At 42.6% G+C, this 20,929-nt stretch overlaps 2 protein-coding genes across 2 annotated transcripts in view; both read right to left on the minus strand.

Annotated features, from left to right (window-relative positions):
• Positions 1-4,622, minus strand: part of LOC107516105 (ATP-binding cassette sub-family A member 3) — an 88,160-nt gene extending 83,538 nt beyond the window's left edge. The window contains exons 1-3 of the mRNA XM_036226081.1: positions 4,502-4,622; positions 3,896-4,148; positions 1,362-1,489 (exon numbers count right to left, since the gene is read on the minus strand). Of these exons, the coding sequence (XP_036081974.1) occupies positions 1,362-1,489; positions 3,896-4,148; positions 4,502-4,561 (441 nt within the window). The 5' untranslated portion in view covers positions 4,562-4,622. The remainder of the gene's footprint in view (positions 1-1,361; positions 1,490-3,895; positions 4,149-4,501) is intronic.
• Positions 4,623-9,760: 5,138 nt separating this feature from the next.
• LOC107516059 (ATP-binding cassette sub-family A member 3) overlaps positions 9,761-20,929 on the minus strand; it is a 95,309-nt gene continuing 84,140 nt past the window's right edge. The window contains exons 27-31 of the mRNA XM_036225868.1: positions 13,765-13,952; positions 12,948-13,118; positions 12,644-12,834; positions 10,302-10,375; positions 9,761-10,004 (exon numbers count right to left, since the gene is read on the minus strand). Of these exons, the coding sequence (XP_036081761.1) occupies positions 9,879-10,004; positions 10,302-10,375; positions 12,644-12,834; positions 12,948-13,118; positions 13,765-13,952 (750 nt within the window). The 3' untranslated portion in view covers positions 9,761-9,878. The remainder of the gene's footprint in view (positions 10,005-10,301; positions 10,376-12,643; positions 12,835-12,947; positions 13,119-13,764; positions 13,953-20,929) is intronic.

A 20,929-nucleotide genomic window follows, 5' to 3' on the forward strand; every position in this document is an offset into this window, starting at 1 on the left:
GCTGCGGTGTGCATCTGCCTCCTAGGAGCTGTCTCTGCAGCTCTCAGGGCTGTAGATTTTCTGCTTTGCAGCCGGACACTCGCTGCTAGTTTCTTCTGGGGCCTGCTGCTAGCTCTGGGAGGGTGCAGGGAGGTGAGCTCTGGGAGGGTGCTGGGGGAAGCATCCAGGCTCCATGGCTTTGTTTTCTGCCTAGTACTGGCGACTGCTAAAACACAGCTGCCACACTTCTGTACTTGGCCTCTGCCCTGACACATCCTTGGGTTCAGTAGCATTACATGCCGGTTGCTCGGGCGGGAATGCTCAGGGCCAGAGAGAGTGCACGCAACGATGACGACTCCTCCCCGGTCCCTGAGGCCTGCAGTGGGCTTTGGGCTGTGTCCGCAGCACCCGTCCCTGCTCCTCTCCCATCCCTCCTCCCCTACTCGCCTGGCCCGCCCGCCTTCAGATGTTCCGATGCGCAGATCTCTCCGAAGTGTTTGTGTGTTGTCCAGGAATCCTTGTTGTATTATAGCTGTTGAACTTGCTGTAATTTCAGAGGGCGAGACCAAGAGGGCCCCTCATGCTGCCATGCTTCTGACGTCACTCCAGCATATGGATGATTGTGACTCAGTAAGTGGACAGAAGTTGGTACAGCAGAATGGAGTCATAGAAGGATGGGACACGCAGAAAGAATGTGTACTAGTGGTTTTATTAATCTTGCCTTCTACTGACAAACATCTGTATTCTAAACACAGAATTTGGCTCCATGTCTACATACCGTAGATTAACCATTTATTTCCATGACCATAAGGACACAATTTCTATTACGATCTCCTAAGGAGATACCAAGCTCAAAGCACTGTCATTCTCTCTCCTCCCCGTGGGCTATGCTGTAATCAGAGTCTCAGTGCCTATGGATGTCTTAATTCTGAATCAATATGGATAAGTCTTAGAGTTTTCCCTAGAGATTTATGAAAGTACTTAAATTCTGCATTTCATTCAAAGAAAGGATTTTTCTATGCTTGGCTGTCTGTTAGTGAAGATGCATCTGCTTTATTAGGGTTTTTTATTTTACCACGCATTGCAGAATTAGAAGCACTGCTTGAGTAGTCAAAGTTTCCCATGAATTTAAGGCCTTGTGTGTGGAAAATCCAGTTCTCTTATCGGCATCATGCAGTTACTAAGAGCACAGGCACTAAAGTTACTCAGACCTAAATTCATATTGTTGCTCTACTGCACATTCGTAGTTTCTTCTTGGGAAAATTAAGTTTTTCACTTATAAAATAGGGTCAGTTGTATCAAATTCATTAAAATTATAGAAACTGGAAGAGCAAACACTAGAAAACTATTTATTTGGAAAGCTCTAACTACAAGTTCCTCACCTGAAGTGGCAGAGGGTCACTGCTATTTTTGAAGTCATGGTCAAAAACAATGCCGGCCAACACTCTGTGAGATCTGCGGTCATACTTCACGTACTTCTCAAACTCGATTTCTGACTTGAAGCCATGAACTGCAGAGAGGCGAAATTGTTTACTTAAGTAAAAATATCTGATAATGAGGGGAGACGCCACTTTACATGGACAAAAGCCTATCCGAACATCATAAATTTAAAAATACTTTCTCAAATACCGGTGTCATAAATACTTAGTGAATATTCGGGGTTCGAAACCATTTTAGGTGTTTTATAAACTTCCACACTTTTAAATAATAATCATTAAAAACACATATAAAGGTAAGTCATTAGTCTTTAGGGAAATGCAAATCACTATTGCAGTGAGATAACACTTCATATCCACTGAGATGACTATAATTAAAAAGACAGATGTCTGACAGTCTTTCAAAAAGTTAAACATAGAGTTAGCATATGACCCATTCATTCTACTCCTAGGTATATACCCAAGATAAATAAAACATAAAACATACATGCATATTCACAACAGTATAATTCACAATAGCCCAAAGGTGGAAACAACCCAAATGTCCATCAGCCGATGAAGGACATACCATCTGGATGCTGTAAATCCATACAATGAGACATTCTTCAGCAATGAAAAGGACTGAAATAACAATGCATGCTACAACATGGATGAACCTTGAAAACATGCTAAGTGAAAGAAGTCAGTCAGAAAAGGCCACATAGTACATTAATATGAACTTTATGTAAAAGTCTTATATATGAACCATTTACCTAAAAGGTTTGTAATAGACAAATCCATAGAGACAGAAAGTAGATTAGTGTTTTCCTAATCCTGGTGGGGATGGGAAATTGGAGTCCATGGTTAAAGGTTACGGACTTATTTTTGGTGATGAAAATGCTCTAAAACTGATTGTGGTAATGACTGAACAACTCTGGGAATATACCAAAAAGCCACTGAATTGTACACTTTAAATAAGTTAATGTATGGTATGTGCATTATATCTCAAAAAGCTAACTTAAAACAAGATAAATCGGGGTGGAGATCACTTCTGACTGCTTTAAAAAGCTCGTTTGATGGCTCAATAGTTGTATGGAAATAATAGATGAAAGAGTCAGTAAAGATAAATCAGCAAAAATTACTTAAGGCGAACAAGGGAGGAAAAGAAAGATTGGAAAGGATTTGAATAGAGCCTCCATGACCTGTGGGACAATACGAAATATTTTTAGCATTTATGTCATTATAGTCTTAGGAGGAGAAAGAAGGGCATTTGAAAAACAATTTTTAGAAATTGTTGAAAATTCTTCACATTTGGTTAAAGAGAGAAACTTTCAGATTCAAAAAGCTCAGTGAACCCTATACAGAGTAAGCCAAAGAGATCCATGCTCAGACACAACATAATCAAACTTTTGACAAATAAAGAAAGAAAATAACCTTGAAAACGGCTGGAGAGAAATGGCATATTACCTACAGGGAGACAAGGATTCGAATGACTGCAGATTTTTTTCAGAAACCAAGGAGGTCAGAAGAAAGTGGCAAATGTTTTTTAAACGTGCAAAGAAAAGACTGTTGATCTAGAATTTTATATCAAATGAAAATAACCTTAGGGATGAAGATGAAATAAAGACGGTATCACATGAAGGAAAACAAACAGAATCCACCGCTAGTAGAACTGCTCTAATAAATCACCGAAGGCAGTTCTTCAGAAGGAAAATGATATCAGAAGAAAACTCGGAACTTTGAGAATGAAGGAAGAGCGACAGCTATGGTAAATATCTGGATAAATAGTTTGCTTAAGTTCTTTAAAATATGTGTGTGAATTATATTGCCTGGTGAGGTTTGCACCTTACGTAGATTTGAAAACTACAATACAAAGGGAAAAATATGAAGGGACCTATATGTCAATAATCATTTGATATTACAGTGAAGTGGTAAAATATTAGTTCTCCGTACAGTGTGAAAATTAAGTATGCATATTGTAACTCCAAGAGCAACCACTAATAAAATTATATATCGGAAGTCCAACCTTTCCATTTTGTTTCTTCTGTGGATGATGTTTTGCTGTTATGTCTAACGATTCTTCATTTACCTCTAAGTTACAAATATCTTCTCCTATGTTCTCTCTGTTTCATCATTTCACTTTTAGATCTATAATCTGTTCTGATGCAATTTTTGCATAAGGTGTGGTTTTACTCTTTTAGCTATTGGTGTCCAATCACTCGGCACCGTTTGCTGAAAAGATTAGCCTTCCATTGGATTTTTTGCATCACTGTAAAAACATTTTGGCGTATTCGTGTACGTCTGTCTACCTAGGTTCTCTATCGTTCCGCTGATCTATGTGTATATCCCTCCACCAATACCACGCTGTCTTTATAACCACGGTTATAATCTTAGTTTTGAAATTGGCAAATATCATTCCTCCAACTTAATTTTTTTACATTGTTTTAGCACTATCAAAAACAATTTAATAGTAAGTTTCACAGAAAACCTTAATTTCTAACCTTTTAAGTTGATGTTTAGATTCCTCTTCATACTCTCGGCGATCTCTTTCAACACATTAATATTAGAAGGCACGTAGATCAATTCCCAGTCTTGAGGATTTCGAAGGAAACGAGGCAGAGTACTGACGTGTTGAGGGGTGAAATAGTAGGGTCCAACAACATTTACGTTGCTGAATGCACGGAATAGCAAAAGCATCAGTGGAAACAACAACGCTGTCACGATTTCCAATATTAAATTAATGAACTGCCTCCTCTAGAAGAGGAACAAAAAGATGGTGTTAATTAACTTCAGTGTACACAGTCGATGCAGATGGATAGTTCTAGTGTATTAAGCTTCTGCCAGTTTCACTCTGGAAAAGCCAGTGCCTCCTGGCCTGTCTTGTACCACCCTTCCCCTGCACGCTCGACTTTCCTACAGGTCATACTATACTGCTGATCAATTCAGTTTTATAAATTTGGAAGAGCTACCTATAGTGCTGAAATGGATTTTTCAAAAGCAAGCAGGCGCACACACACACACACACACACACACACACACACACACACACGCCCTGAACTGCGACACATGAGCATTTATGGACATTTTCCATGGATGCGTTTACCTACCTTTAAGGTAAAATTTTTCCAGAGAAGCACTGTAAACTGGTTGAATGTCAACAAATCCATTCTTCTACTAAGAGTGTATGTTCAACTCCAGGAAAAAGGAAAGGTTTCTTTTAAATGTTAAGTTACCTGATAATGTGAACATCAAGCAAAGAACAGTATTACTTCTTTCTCCTAATCTTCTCCTTAATCAGAATTAAAGATTGGTAGCAAAAATGACTATGTATTTAAAATAAAGAAAACTACATTGTTTCTATTTTTATGTCTATTAATTTGCTTCATATCTAATGAAGTTCCAATATGCTTAAAATGCAAGGAAATAGATAAACAAATAATAGTAAGATGTGGTTCCATTTCTTCAGATGTCCATAAAGTTAACAGGATCTGATTTTTCCTGTTCTAGTTTCCAGGAACAGACAGCCTCATAGGTGACTTTTACCAAATATTAGAAGAAGAATTAATATCGCTGCTTCTCAAATTCTTCCAAAAAACTGTAGCAGAGGGAACACTTCCAAACTCATTTTAGGAGTCCAGCATGACCCTGACACCAAAGCCAGAAAAAGACATACAAGAAAAGAAATTGCATGAGGGATTTGCAAAAATCCTCTAAATATTTGAGCAAACTGAATCCAATAGCACATCAAAAGGATCATATGTCATGATCAAGTGGGATTTATTTCTGGGATGCAAGGACAGTTCAGTATGTGAAAATCATTAAATGTGGTATAATACACTAAAAATTAAATGCTAATAAAAATTATATGATCATCTCAACAGATGCAGAAAAAGAACTTGACAAAATTCACCCTTTCATAATAAAAACGCTTAACAATTAGGTATATAAGGAAGGTTCTTCAACGTAATAAAGTTCATATATGAAAAGCTTACAGTTGACATCATACCAAACAGTGGGAATTGAAAGCCCTTCCCCTCTGAGATACGGAGCAAGGCAAGGATGCCCACTCCACACTTCTATCTAACACAGTTCTACAAGTTCTAGTGAGATCAATTATGCAAGATAATGAAATAAAATGCATCCGAATTGAAAAAGAAGAAGTAAAATTGTCTCTGTTCTTGGGTAGCATAACCTTATACACAGAAAACCCTAAAGAGTCTACCAAAAAAAAAAAAAAAAACCTGTTAGAACTAATTAAACTAACAGAACTAGTTAAATGAGTTCAGCAAAGTTACAGGACCCAAAACCAATACAGAAAAATCAGCTGAGTTTCTCCTAACAACGACATAGCTGAAAAAAAAAATTAAAAAACAACCCTACTTACACTAGCATCGAAAAGAACAAAGCACTTAGAAATAAACTTAACCGAGGAGGGGAAAGAAAGACCGGTACGTTGAAAACCATGAAACCGATCACAAAGAAAGCCACAAACGGAAAGGCGTCCTGCGTCCACGGACGGGAGGACGTAACGTTGTCAAACTGTCCGCGGCGCCGGGCGCGGGCAGCAAAACGGACACGCAGACCCGCGGGGTGGTCCGTTCCACCAATGTTCCCGGGAAAACCGGGTACCCGCATGCACACGTGCGAAATGTGGCTCCGCTTTTATACCGCACGCCCCGACCAACGCGACACAGCGTAAATACTTGAATGCAAGACCTGAAACTGTGAAAGCGCCCGAGGAAAGCACGGGAAGAACGCGCTCTGACATTGAGCGTGGCAATGACTTCTGAACTGCGACACCGGAGAAGGGGGACGAGCTGCTATGCTACGGCGCGGCGCAGGGAGACGGGGTCCGTCCCTTCTTTACTTCGCCCTCCTGGGACAACCAGCGCTCCGGGATCAGCCACGGCCGGGCGCGCCGACCGCGGGCGGCCGTTGTCCCCCGTTACCGCCACCCGCGGGGTTCCGAGGCTCGGGGCGCACGCGGCCCGCCCCGCGCCGCAGAGCGGGGCCCGGCGACGGCGGGGCGTCGGGGAGACGGGGCGACGTGGCCAGCGCGGGCGCCGTCGGAGGGGTGTCCTGCGCACCTTGGCGGGGTTTTGTTTCGGAGGGGAGGCAGGAGGGCTGTGCGGGGCTCTGCGTCTGGGGGTGTTTTGGCGGTGAGGGGAAGCGGGGTACGCACTTTGAGGCTCTTCGCTGAGGGCGAGGGGCGGGGACGGCCTTCCGGGGAGTAGGGGAGCGGTCGCCGAGCAGGGAACTTGGGGAGGCGGACCAGGGACGGGGAGGCCCGGACACTCACCCCATGGGCCTCGCAACGGCCACCGCCCGGCCCTCGGCCGCTGAGGTGCGCGCGTGCCGCTGCGCGACGCCGGGTCCCAAGGCCCTCGGCAACCGCCAGGGCGCAGGCGCGCCACCGCCGCCTCGCGGACGCCGCCCGCCCCGCCCCCTGCTGGCCCCGCCCCCTGCCGGCTCCGCCCCTGCCAGCCCCGCCCCTGCCGGCCCCGCCCCGGTTGCGGCCCCGCCCCCTAGCATGCCCAGCCCCGGCATGCGCCCCCAACAGACGGACCCCGCCCCTTCCGGCCCCGCCCCTGCCGGCCCGCCCCCTGCCGGCCCCGCCCCTGCCAGCCCCGCCCCTTCCGACCCCGCCCCTGGTGCGGCCCCGCCCCCTGCCGGCTCCGCCCCTGCCGGCTCCGCCCCTGCCAGCCCCGCCCCTGCCGGCCCCGCCCCGGTTGCGGCCCCGCCCCCTAGCATGCCCAGCCCCAGCATGCGCCCCCAAGAGACGGACCCCGCCCCTGCCGGCCCGCCCCCTGCCGGCTCCGCCCCTGCCAGCCCCGCCCCTGGTGCGGCCCCGCCCCCTGCCGGCCCCGCCCCGGTTGCGACCCCGCCCCCTAGCATGCCCAGCCCCGGCATGTGCCCCCAACAGGTTGCCCCCGCCCCTTCCGGCCCCGCCCCCTGCCTGCCCTCCCCTGCCGGCCCCACCCCCAGCCGGCCCGCCCCTGCCTGCCCCGCCCCTGGTGCGGCCCCGCCCTCTCGCATGCCCCGCCCTGGCATGCCCCTCCCGCAAGAGACGGGCCCCTTCCTGGCATGTCCCGCCCCTGCCCCGCCCCAAAATACCGGCACCGCCCCGACCGCCTTTGCCTCGCCCTCACCTGTTCCCTGGCCCCGCCCCTAACAGGCCCCGCCCCTCCGACCGGTCCCCGCCCCGCCCCACCCCGCCTCGCCCCGCGTGGGCCCGCGCCCACGCACCCTGGCCTCAACTCTGCGCCCCTACTCGGTAGCTGGAGCGTGCTCCCCTCGTCTAAGTCCTCCTTGCGGCTGGTCCCTCCGCTGTGACCCCGCAGCGCATCGGGTCCCCTACGCCTCTTGCGTCACGCACCCCGAATTCCCGAGACTCTGAGGTTCCACCTCGGGCGGGCTCCGCGCTTCCTCCGCGGGCCCGGTCGCAGGTGGCAGGGAGTTTGAGGAGATTCAGTGGCCGCGCTCCAGGGTCCCTGTGGTCGCGCCCCAGGGTCCCTGGGGGCTAGCCGGACGCTTCCAAAGGCGAGGTGCAGGGTCCCGCAGGCCCCCTCGGGCCGTCCCCACGAGCCCACTGCGCACGTGCGGCCTCTGCTTTGACCGCTCGGCGCGTCGAGGCCCCACCTGCGCGGCCGCGCGCGCTGCGGAGACCCACCTGCAAACCTGCCTTCTGCACCCGCGTCCGCTGCTGCGGCTCCCTGGGCCACCCCCGCCCTCACCCCCACCCCAGGTGCAGCTACGGTTGCGATCCTGGGTCCGAATTCCGACCCGCTGTCCGGGTGTCACGTCCTCGCCTCTCGGCGCGGGAAGGAGCTGGGCTCCTGGACTGACAGGCCGAGTCAGAGAGGGTGTGGAGGGACACGGCCGGACGAGGGGCTTCCATCCCGGCTTCACGGTGTTTGAGATCCTTCTCACTCTTGCCTTGTTGCTGCCAGAGGCAGGAGTGGGGCCCCTTCGCGACCCTCCCCCTCCCCGCCCCCACTGTGGCTTCCCAATGAGTCACACGGTCCCCCGGCCAGCACCAGCCTGCCAGGCGCCTGGAGAAGTGTCCAGCCCCAGCTCCCCAGTGTGTCCAGCCTAGGTAGGCAGCCTGTGCCCGAGGGCTATTTCCTGCTGGGTCAGCAGGTGTGGAACAGGCCTGGCCCGCCATCCAATGAGCACAAACCACGCCCTCTCTTCAAATTTGTTTCTTCCTTAGTACTTTCCCTCAGTCCTAGGGCATTCTTTAGAGTCTTCATTACCTCCTCACAGATAATCCCCTGTTATAAGTTGCTTAGTAGAGGACCCGACACATTTTTTGTTTGATGAAAGACGAGTTGAGTTGGAGGATGGGGAGGGACAGTGAAAGAGACTACCACGCCAAAGGAATTTTCAAAAGGGTCAGAGAAGCCAAATTGGGGGCTAGATGTAAGAGCTTAGTAAAACGACTTCTCTCCCCCTTTTTAAAGATGGCCAGCCTAGGAAATAAATTTTGCAATTACCGAAATCATTTGCCAGTGATAGATACGTGGCAGGTATGGAAATGGAACTCATAGATAAGTTCTATTACAACTAAAAACAACAGAGAATAGCTTTTGGATATCACCTTATTACAATAGCCAACCGAGAATATAAAACCCTTGAGCAAATCATCCCCAAATGGAGCAGCGTCGTGGACTTCTTTCCATCTTGCCATTCAACAAAGATCATCCCACTCGTCTGCTCCTCTGCCCATGATTTTGGGGAGGTGATCAGATGTCTCCTGTTGCTAATGGGGGGGCCTCCAGCTGCCCAAACAATGAGAAGGGCCCTGTCGCCCTCTGCACTTCATTTCTCCATCTTTTCTTCTTGATTGGAGGTGGGCAAGAATGGGAAGGAAAACATTCTTTTTAAAGAATGTTTTTGCTTTACGTTCTTGCTGAAAAGATTCTTTAGCACATGCAGAATCTTGGTTTGAGTTTTGGAAATGACCCAACTTACCTCTTAAATTTTGATATCAATTTTAATTGGATTACTTTGGTATAATATCGGCATGTCTGTGTTTATGTGCGTGTACAGTCTGTGTGTGTGTATCCATGGGAAAGATGATTTATTCCAGGCTTAATGCTCCTCTTATCCCTAACTTAAAATAAATCTCAGGCTCTTCGAGCTGTCCCATCTAACAGCACCAACATTTCTGGATGTTTTGGTTCAAACATTCAGAATACTTGGGAATCGGTCCCTGCTCCCACCTGATTAATGCTGTTCTTTCGTATTTCTAGGAGAGAAAACATAAATATCGCCACGTGTCTTTGGATTTTGCACATGCCGGGAACAAGGCCATTCTCGTAAATCTACCAAGAAAGGACTCGTGTTCTCTCCTGGGGGGCTCTTTATTACATAAATACATTTACACCAAGATATATGTACACAGGCATGACCCTCTGTATCCAGGTGTAGCTGAGCAGACACAGGGTCACTAGTGGGAACCGACTCTCGTGGTACCTGTCTTCAAACATTCATTTCTCTGTTCTCTGGGTTAGCAAAGGTCAGGAAGACCTGTTCCAGCGTAATCTGACTGATGGAATAATCCTCCAAACTGAATTGGTCTTTGGCTTCCTCCAAAATTCCGAACACCTTCAACAACAACAAGAACGTGGTTGCCCCTCTGTTCCCCCCCCCCCCGACCCCCAACCCGGGTGAGCCTCTCCTCCACCGACTGCCACTCCTGCCAGTGCTGGCGGGAGGCAGGCAGAATGGATCGTTGAGCATCTGAGGGCGAGCACTTAAATTCCAGGGGCCACTGAAGGTAACTTAACTTCTGCTTCTCCGGTAACCCCTGGTTCCCGTCCCACGTAGCTGAATCCCAAACACTTCCCACCATTAGTGCTCTCTTCACGCGTCACGTTAGAGGGGCGTGGTCTCCACAGTCACCTTTGCCCAGCTGTTGTCCTTGCTGGGAATGTAATAGTTAAGGTTCCCTTGGTTCTCCTGTTTTAATACGCTGCCTAAGAAAGGAAATATGGGATAGGTGAGTAATCTTACAGATTTCACTTAAAATTGCCAAAGTATCGCTACACCTGCTTAATTATGTAACAGAATGGCAAAGACAGCATTATGACAAAAGAGGACGTGATCACATAACTCATTCTCTTTGGTGTACATGGCATGGTTAACTCGTTTCAGCAGATTCATTCCTGATCAAAGAGTGACTTCATAACAGTTACTGAGGGCAGGCTTTCAGGCGCGCTCCAAAAACATCAGCTCACGTGCCCAACGAATGGAACCAGAGCCTTCTAAAATTCTAATGTCACTGCGAGACTTTATTCCTGGATGTAGGGCTGAGACTATGAGCTGGAGGATGTTCCATGCGTGTGCACGGCATGTCTGCTGGGGAGGCAAGCGGGATACGGCCTCCTCGCTACGATTACGTGCCGCGTGACCACGAGAGAGAGGAAATCCTACGCACACATCCCCCAAGTCAGGCTGTGTGTTCCCGTGTCTTTTACAGGTATTCTAAATTAGAACCCATTTCTAATTTAGAACAAGCTGATGCGTTTACAGTTAACGCACGTTTGCCGATTGCGGATTGGATTAACTGGGATTAAAATGTGTTAAAGTAAAAGAAAAAAAATACATGTTCATAGCGGCGTGTGGGTTTTCTTAATATGAATTTTAACGCATGTATTGTCTCCATGATAACGTAAAGCTCTTTTTGAATGCGAAATATTTCAAACAGAGAGCTTAATGAATTATTCAAAGCAAAGACTGGTGAAACCAGCCCAACCTGTGCACGTACCCTTAAAAATCTAGGAAGAGTTTTCCTACTTTTGAGCTTTATGTGAATGGAATCGTCTAGTATATATTCTTTCCTTTTAGCTTCTTTCACTCAATGTTTGTAAGATTAATTCATGTGACTGCATCTAGGCGTACATATATAGTTTGCGTCTATGTATTCGTTTTCCTTTCTAAATTACAATCTGGTGCGTAAATAGTCCACGATCTGTTTTATGATTACTTTAGTAAGTCCTCTTTAAAGTAGACATTCTGGATGCCTTTTGCTCATAGTGTTTGTTTCTTCTCTTTAAAAATCAATATTTGGGTATCGGCTCCATATCAGTTCCTCTGTGATTCTGTCATGTTTGAAGAGCAACTTGTTTAAAAATATTGTGCAGAAGGCCTGTCTATAGGAAGCAGACAGCCTGTGTCCACGTTTTCAAGGCCGGGTCTTGGGTCAGTACTTAGTTAGTGTTCTTCCATCAGTAGAGCAGGTGGCTGGGACAGCTCACAGGAAAGGGGTTTTGGTCACAGCTTCTCTTTGTGGTCATTTAGGGGCCACGCGAAATAGAACTGATACAATAAGTACTCAAAAATATTTGCTAAATGAATGCCTACGTGAACGTCGAACCTCGTAAAGGACATTTCCATCCGCATGGTCAAAGGCACGTCATAACCACTATGACCAACACTGAGGAATTATTTTCCCACACATCTGCTGTCCACATCTGCTCTACTATCCGTTTCTCATCTCTTTTCTGACCTCCATTCTTACGGCGTGATTGACCATGTTATTTTCCATTGCCTGGAGATAAACTTCCAACTCCTCAGCCTGACACACAAGGGGAACTTTTCTGATATTTTGTCGGGCTATCGAAGTGGAAACTAAGATGAAAAACCAGAACTATTAAAAGCCTTGCTATGCCCCTGGCTTTATGTTTAGGAAAGAGAGGTCAGGGACAAATAGGTTCCGTCTCTGGTGTTGTAGCAGATTGGCAGAGGGGTGCGTACTGATTTTAGCATACCAAAGCAGATCTAGTCTTGGAAAGAGAGAAAAGCAATGCGGTTCTTGTTTGCATTGTAACACCACATCCTGGCTGAGACCAAAAGACCAGAGTTACATGCTTAGCTGGAGAACAAAAAGCCTTAAAACTTTGCGTGGATAATATGTGAAAATACTGGGGAATTATAATAGTAATTATGATTTGGGGGATATAATTTACATGGATAAATCCAAATCTGCCTTATTAAAGTGATACAGAAGCTTAGTGTGACTCGTGTGTATGTGTGTATGTGTGTATGTGTGTAAAACTTCTTACCAAAATCAGGCATAAGAAGCTGTAGAAAGAAGGATCTCAAAAGGAATTCGGTGTGGAAGTCAATAAAAGTCAATAATCTATAGGAAGCAGTTATTGGAGACATAAACCAAACCACGTGCACAGTGAGATAGCAAACATGACTCAATACATCTCGAATAAGGATAGCCCCGCCTAATTTACCTGGGAATGTAGTCGTGATGAAAAATTTTAAATCCTCTAATTTATGCTCGGGTGTATCGATCTTGACCTTGATCTTTAGGGTGTAAATATTGCCAAACTTGTTCTTGAGGTGCTGAGGGCTGCCCAAGCACATGAACTTCCCCTTTACCATGATGGCCAGCCTGGTACAGAAGGCATCACATTCCTCCGTTCTAGCAAAACGAGATAAAAGAACGAAGTAGAACAAAGCACGCTCCTTCGGCAGACCTTCTGCAATTCGGACAGTGCTCGCCACCCCTCTTCCACCCCTCCCGATGAGTTGCACCTGTGGGAGGTTATGACAATGGCTTTGCCGCTCTCACGGGCCCGCGTCACAGCAGCCCAGAGCAGGCGGCGGGCAACTGGGTCCATGCCAGTCGATGGCTCATCCAGCAAAATGACGGTGGGTTTTCCCATTAGGGCAATAGCCGTACTCAACCTACGTTTGCATCCTCCACTTCATGGTCATAGAAGGAGAGAGAATATAGGGAAAGGGGAAGATACACAAAGTGTTTGTTTATAGGATAACATTGGCACGAATGTCTCAAATGCTGAAAGTCTCAGCAGACACTCAACATGGACATCCGTAATGCCAATTACATGTGACGTCAACAAGGTAGCGGGCTCCACTACGGGTGGATATATCAATTACTTTCTCATTTGAAATATAGAGGAGTGATTTTTATGTAACTGATTTTGGCAGCGTCATAGTGGCATTTACTTACTAGCTCTTAGGGTGTCATGATTTCTCAGGTACAGAAATCCCACCCTAATTTAAAGGGTCTACAACCCTTCTTTCTTGGAAAACAAAGAACCATACAGACCCTAGGAAGAAGATGATGGTCCCCTTTGAGATTCAGAGGCTACAGTTCAAACATAACTAGGATTTCGAGTTTCCTCTCTGCAAAGGGAAGGCGTGGGACCATGTAGATCTGTTGTATGACTGCATTTTAACCTAGCGACTCAGTATACAGTTCCACAATTAAATAACCATGTGACAGAGGGAGTCAGGTGGAGCTGTGGGCAGGTATTTCAAACATCAGAAACATGGGGAGGCACCACAACATTAGCAGCAGCAACAAGAGATCGGGGCGATGACTCACCTGTAGGTTCTGATAATCTTGTCAGCGTGGGGCTCCAGTTGCAGTAAATTCAACCAACTGTTCACATACAGCTGAATCTGGGACTCAGAGATTCCCCATAGTCTGGCGTACATGGTCATTATTTCCCGACCAGTCATGTATTCCAGCAAGGCATCAGTCTGAGGACAATAGCCAATTCTTGACTTCACCTGATGACAAGAATTGCCTTAATAAGGACCCACGTCATCTGTCCCACTGAGCACGCTTGAATGAGATAGAAGACCATGCTTCTAATAGTACTACCAAAAGTTTTTCTTCTCTTTTTTTGATTAAAAACAATTGGAGTTACATTCTTTAATTTTTTTTTCAAATAAAATCAAATAAGTTTCAAGTGTACCATTCAGCAGTATGTTGTACATATACTGCATTGTGTGTTCACCACCCAAAGTTAGATTTCCTCCCTTCACCAAACATTTGACCTCTTTTACTCCTATCTACCTCCCTCTCCTCCCCCTTCCCTTGGGTAACCACTAATCCACAGTCCGTGTCCATGAGTCTCTGTTTGTTTGTCATGTTTGTTTGTGCATATAGTTTTATATCCCACATATGAGTGAAATCATATGGTTTCAGTGTTTTCTGTCTGACTTATTTTGCTTAGCATGATTACCTCAAGATTCATCCATGTGGTCGCAAAAATGGTGGTGTTTCGTCTTTCTTATGGTTGAAAATTTTCTTTTCTAAAGGCTACAATATTATGGCCATTGGGTCTGTTGTAATAAATTGGAATGATAGGTTCCCCAATTCAGTTTTAATAATCTTGGGGATGAAGGAATTGGAAATAAAACTCCACAGCCCGCTGAATTTGGAGGAGTATCAGAATACAAGATGCTCACCTCATTAACAAGAAATTCCAAGGGGGCACGGCCACCACGGTTGTTTTTGCACAGTCACGTGTGGACCTTGTTTCATAGCAAGGCTGAACCAGCAGCAAAGCCTTTTACCATTCTGACTAACAGGAGAATTCAGTGAGTTTTGCTTTATCAATTAACCAACTCTTTTGTGGATTTGTCTTCTGGGCGCCCAGAGAAAAAGGCATGAATATCAGTTTATTCAAATTAATTAAAAATAATTACAATTATTTTAAATAATTAATTTAAATTCATACTTTTTTCTCTGGAGTTTTATTAATTACTTTATAGTGATCCCAGACTATTAATGCCCCTAGACTCTTAACGGAAACCAACTAAACCCCTTCTTTATTCTGGGTATGAAATTATTCTCCCATATAATTTTTTTAAAGTAAATAAGCTACATTGAAAGATAACTCAGCAAACAAAAAAAAATTAACATGAATGCTATTAGCAAAAACAATACTCACCAAAAACATATTTGTAATGATTTCAGGTATTAAGGTTAGTAGATCAGATGAGAAAACAGTTAATTACTGCGTTTAAATAAATTTTAAAAGCTTAAAAACATCTTGATGAAAGAGGAAAGTATAAAGTCATACAGACTTTTTAGAAATGAGCCACACATTATCATCTAAAAACCAAAAAAAGAAAAAGTTGTGTTACAATTTCTGTGAATGGGTTTGACAGCAGTTTCGTCACAATGGAAAATTTAACCTGCTGAAGGCTGGTCATAAGAATGTACCTAGAATCCAGCACGAAATAAAAAGAGGGGAACCGTACAGGCGATACCGAGAGAGAAGGGTGACAGGCTGGAAATGCATCCAGATAACTGGAGTTGTAACAGGACAGAAAGACCAGGACAGGAGGAGTACTTGAAAAATTAATAAGTGAAAACCATCTAGGACCAATTTAAAATACTGATAAATTCAAGAACGTCAATCAATTCCAAGAGAATGAAAATTTGAAGATCCATAGCTAAGCACTTCACATCGAAGCTATGTAAGATAAAAGGAAAAATTTTAAAGCAGCCACAGGGAAAAAAAAGTTTTTTTATATAGACTGTCGGACTGACAGATAATTTCTCAAAAGTAGTGATGGAAGCTGGACGATGGTTAAACAACATATTAATCCGCTAAAGAAATGTAATCACAAACCTCAAATTCTATACACAGTAAAAATAACTTGTGCCAGTGAGAGTGAATTAAAGGTATTGATAGAAAGAAAATAAAACATGAATAATAAAAAGTTTTCCTGAGGCCGAGAGGGAGAAAACATTTGCAATTGCCATTTCTCTTCGATGCCGAGCAGAGGTTCTAGCCTTCGCAATAAGGAAGGAAGACAAATCCTCATTATCTGCAGCCTTCATGATTGCATAAGTAAAGATCCTTATACAACATAAACAAATGTTAGAATTAAGAGGAATTACGTTTTTAAATACTGAATGTATAGTCAGTATTTAAAAATCAGCTGTACTTCTATAGACCATCAAGTAGTAATAAAAATACAATCATGTAATATTAAAACAAAATATATTGAAGTAAATTGTATAAAATATAATTTCTTCATCTTATAGCCATAAAATAAGCTGAATTCTCTTATTAATGTAACACTGATGCACAACTATAAAACTATTATTCTGAGATGTTTATTGAGAACCGAATACATGGAAAGATATATTTACTATAAATGTGTCGATCTTCTGGAATCTAACTCAAAATTCCTGCATTTATATGCAAAGATAATTCCTCAATTCATCTGTAATTTTAAAGTTCAAGAATAATCAAGGTAACATTGAAGAACAAAGTTTTCACTCTTAAATATAATGACTTTTTTGAGACTATCATAGTTAATAAATGATAGTGGGTCAAGAATAAACAAATAGACCTATAAAAAGAGCACAGTCCAGAAACTGACTCATATTTAAGCAATACTTGAGAGTTGATAACCTGATAGTGCAGAAAAGTTGGAGCAAAGACAATCTTTCAACAAATGTGCTAGGTCATTTGGCTATCTATATGTTAAAAAAAAAAAAAAAGAATCTTGACCCTTATTGAATAGTATGGAGATAAGTTATAGATTTAAATGTAAAAGGTAATGCAATTAAATTGTAAATGAGAACAAAGGAAATTTAATGTTTAAATATAGGGTAGGTAAGGAATTCTTAAACAGGACCCAAAAACAATAAGCATAGAGAAAAAATAGACTGCATTAAAATTATTAAAAATCTCTTCATCAAAAGAAAAATATAAAAAGAATGCCTTCAAATAATTCCTAAAAGAAACCTATGTAATTTTATTAACCAATGTCATCCCAATAAATTTAATAAAAAAAATGATAACTGAAAGACAGGCAACCCAATAAAAAAATGGGCAAAATATTTGAATATCTAAGTTTCCAATAAATATTCGATGACATATTCAACTTCACACATTACCAAAAAAATAGAAACTATTAAATCCCAAAACAACATACAAGATAAAAAAATCTAAAAGACTGTCAACACAAAATATTGACCAGGATGTAGATTGATGGAAACTGTCATAAACTGCGGTCAGGAGAGGAAATTGGTACAAATCATGTTGTAAAACCATTCAGCAGGATTGACTGAAGTAGAATATACATATTCTTTAAGGTCTGGTGATTATATGTGTAAGTATATATCTAACAGACATGTGTATATATTTGGACCTAAAGTCATGTTAAACAGTCATGAGGGCAATATTAATACAACTAAAACTCAGAATCGATACAAATGTCCCTCAAACTTAGAGTAGATAAGTATATTTTTTAGATTCATATAATTAAATGTTATACAGCAATATAAATGAACAAACTATCTCTATAAGTGACAATGTGAATGAAGCTTACAACATAATATTGGCTTAAAGAAGCCAGAAAGAAGTACACAGTATAATTATATTCACATAATGTTCAAAATGTTCAAAAGTAAGTGAAACTGATATGTGGTGAAAAAAGTCAACATGGTAGTTTACACTGAAATTAATTAATAATTCAAAAAAGAATTTACTGATAGATAGTAACGAATTAAAAGAGAATAACTATATAATATTTTCATATAATACAAAGAATGCACACAATAAAATCCAACACTAAGATGTAAAAACTTGTAGCAAAGTAGGCACAGAAATGAATTTTCTTTAACTGATAAAGTGTAGCTACCAAATATAATATACAGTAGTAGAAATTTAGGAGAACTTCTTTCAAAGGCCGGGAAAGAAGATATCCATTATTACCACCAGTATTCAGCATTGGACCAGTGGTCCCATTTTATGCAAAAGCATAAGAAATGGAGGATGGCAGTTAAAAAGGAAGATGATTGTCCTTTTTAGATGATAAACCCGTCTACATAGGAAAGCCAAGATAATCTGTTCATAACAGTGAAAACTAATTAGAGAACTAGTTTGTCTAGGTTTCTGGATAATAAGATCAGCATGCAAAATTCAACAGCTTTCCTACATACCAGCAACTTATACCGTGATAGGTTATTATGAATGAAATCCACAAGGTACGTGGAAATAAATCTAGCAAACTGTAAACGACTTTAGGGTAGGATTATAAAACAATATTAAAGGTGACATTAGTAAAATGGATGGCTAGGTAGCTCCAAGCCTTTTTTCCCTTGGAAACCTCAAAAACAACCAGAAAGTGACTAGAATAACCTTATAGGAGCCCTAGAGCACAGTTAAATTAGTCTACAGCAAGCAAGTGAATAGTCATTAAAAAAAAAAGCCACCTTCAAAATGGTAGGACATAGTCACTCGCCTTGGCAGTGGCCAGTCCTCACTACCTCCCTCAAACCAAAGAAGCAGAGCAGACCTTATTTGCGATGACCTAACCTGTCTAGGGCCTCCCTGAAGGACTGGTGTTAAGTCTAAGGAGCAGAGTAAAAAAGGATAAAGAAAAGTAAAGAGTGCCTAAGGAACTTATGGCACATCATCAAAGAGAGCACTGTAGACATCTGGGAATCTCAGAGGGAGTGGGAATCTCAGAGGGAGACGAGAAAGAGAAAGAGAAGGAAATGTCATTTACAGAGACTTTTCAAATTTAATGAAATAAATGAATTTACAAATTTAAGAAACTTAGGAATGCTAAGTAGGAAAAAGCTAAAAGACCTACAGTGATACAAATTATAATTACGCTGTCAAAAGACTAATACAAAGAGAGAGCCTTGAAAGCAGCAAGGGAGAGCAATCGCTTAGGAAAAGATCCTTGATAATTATCAGTGGATTTCTCAGCAGAAACGTTAGAAGCCATAAGGTAGTGGGATGATATAGTTAATATGCTGTAAGGAAAAAAAAAAACTGCCAACCAAGAATTCTAGACCAACAAAACGGTCCTTCAAAAATAAGAAAGACAAATGAAGCAGAGAATCGAATCGGTGATTTGGAAGCTAAGGGAGCAGAAAACACCCAATCAGAATAGCAACGAGAAAAAGGAGTCCAAAAAAAAAAAAATAAGCGTGGTTTGAGGAGCTTCTGAGACAACATCAAGTGGACCAAGATTTGCATCATAAGCGTACCAGAAGGAGAAGAGAGAGAGCAAGGAATCGAAACGTGTTTGAAGAAATAATGGCGGAAAACATACTTGGACTGAAAGCAATGGGATGGAAAAAGGTGTTTCATAAAAATGGAAATTAAAAAAAAAAACAAGCAACTGAGGTAGCAACATGTATACAAGACAAAATATTATGACTTAAAAACAAAGGTTATGACAAGAGACAAAGTAGGACCCAGTAATCCCCACTTCTGGGCATTTATACAAAGGAACCCAAAACACTACTTAGAAGGGGCATGTGCATCCACATGCTCACTGCATCATTATTTATGTGAGCCAAGATATGGAAGCAACCTAAGTGTCTATGAATGGATGAATGGGTAGAGATGAGGTGGTACATGTACACAATGGAATATTACTTAGTCATGAAAAAGAAATGGAATCTTGCCATCTGCAACAACGTGGGTAGACCTAGAGGGTATTGTGCTGAGTGGAGTAAGTCAGACAGAGAAAGAGAAATCCAGTATGATTTCACTTATGTGTAAAATCTATAAAACAAATGAACAAACAAAATAGAAACGAACTCTGATACAGAGAAAATTTCGATGGCTCCCAGGTAGGAGGAGGGGTTAGGGGGCAGAGAGAAGGAAAAGGGGAAGGGTTAAGAAGTACAAATTGGTAGTTACAGTCATGGGGATATAAAGTACAGCCCAGGGAATATAGTCAGTAATATTGTAATAACTGCGTATGGTTTCAGATAGGTACTAGTTTTATTGGGGTGGTCACTTTGTAAGTTATATAAATGTCTAATCTCTATGCTGTACACCTGAAGCTAATATAATATTGTATGTCAAGTGTAATTGAAAAATAAAAAATATTTTAAAAATGAAAGTAGAAAAACAACCTAAACTCAAAGCTAGCAGAAAGAAATAATAAAGATTAAAGATAAATAAAATAGAAAATAGAAAAACAATAATCGACAAGACTAAAAGCTGGTACTTGGAAAAGATCAACAAAATTAACAAACTTTACTAGGTTGCCTACGGAAAAAAGGGAAGATACTATTTACTAAAATCAGAAATAAGTGGGAACATTACTACTGATTTTATAGAACTATAAAGATTACAGAGACTGCCATGAATAGTTGCACAGCAATAATTTGGATTAGATGAAACTTAGATGAAACAAGACAATTCCTAGAGACACAACATACTGAGACCGAATCATGAATAAATAGAAAATTTTAAAAGGCCACTAGCCCACTAGGGGCTTGAATCGCTGATCACAAACCTCCCAACAAAGACAAATCCTGGGTAAAATGATTTCACAGGTCAGTTCAAGAAGAATTCACACCCACCTTTCTTAAGCTCTTCCAACGAATTAAAAATGAAGGACACTTCCTAACTCATTTTCTTTTTATACGAGAGTCGCTCTACTGCCAAAGCCATAAAAAGACATAAAAAGGACACCATAGACCAATATCCCTTGTGAATATTGATACAAAAAATATAATATAATACTAGAAACTGTAATTCGGCAGCATATAAAAAGGCTTATATATCATGACAAAGTGGGATTTATTCCTGGAATGTGAGGATGGTTTAATATGTGAAAATCAATCAAGCTATTATACCACATTAACAAAATGAACGATCCACTTAACTGGCGAAGAAAAAGCATCTGACAAAATTTAACATGCTTCCATGATGAAAACACACAACCAGCTAGGTCAGGGTCAAAATTCATTCTTGGCATGTGAG

Source organism: Rousettus aegyptiacus, unplaced genomic scaffold (assembly GCF_014176215.1).
Source record: "Rousettus aegyptiacus isolate mRouAeg1 unplaced genomic scaffold, mRouAeg1.p scaffold_m13_p_8, whole genome shotgun sequence".
Lineage (NCBI taxonomy): Eukaryota > Metazoa > Chordata > Mammalia > Chiroptera > Pteropodidae > Rousettus > Rousettus aegyptiacus.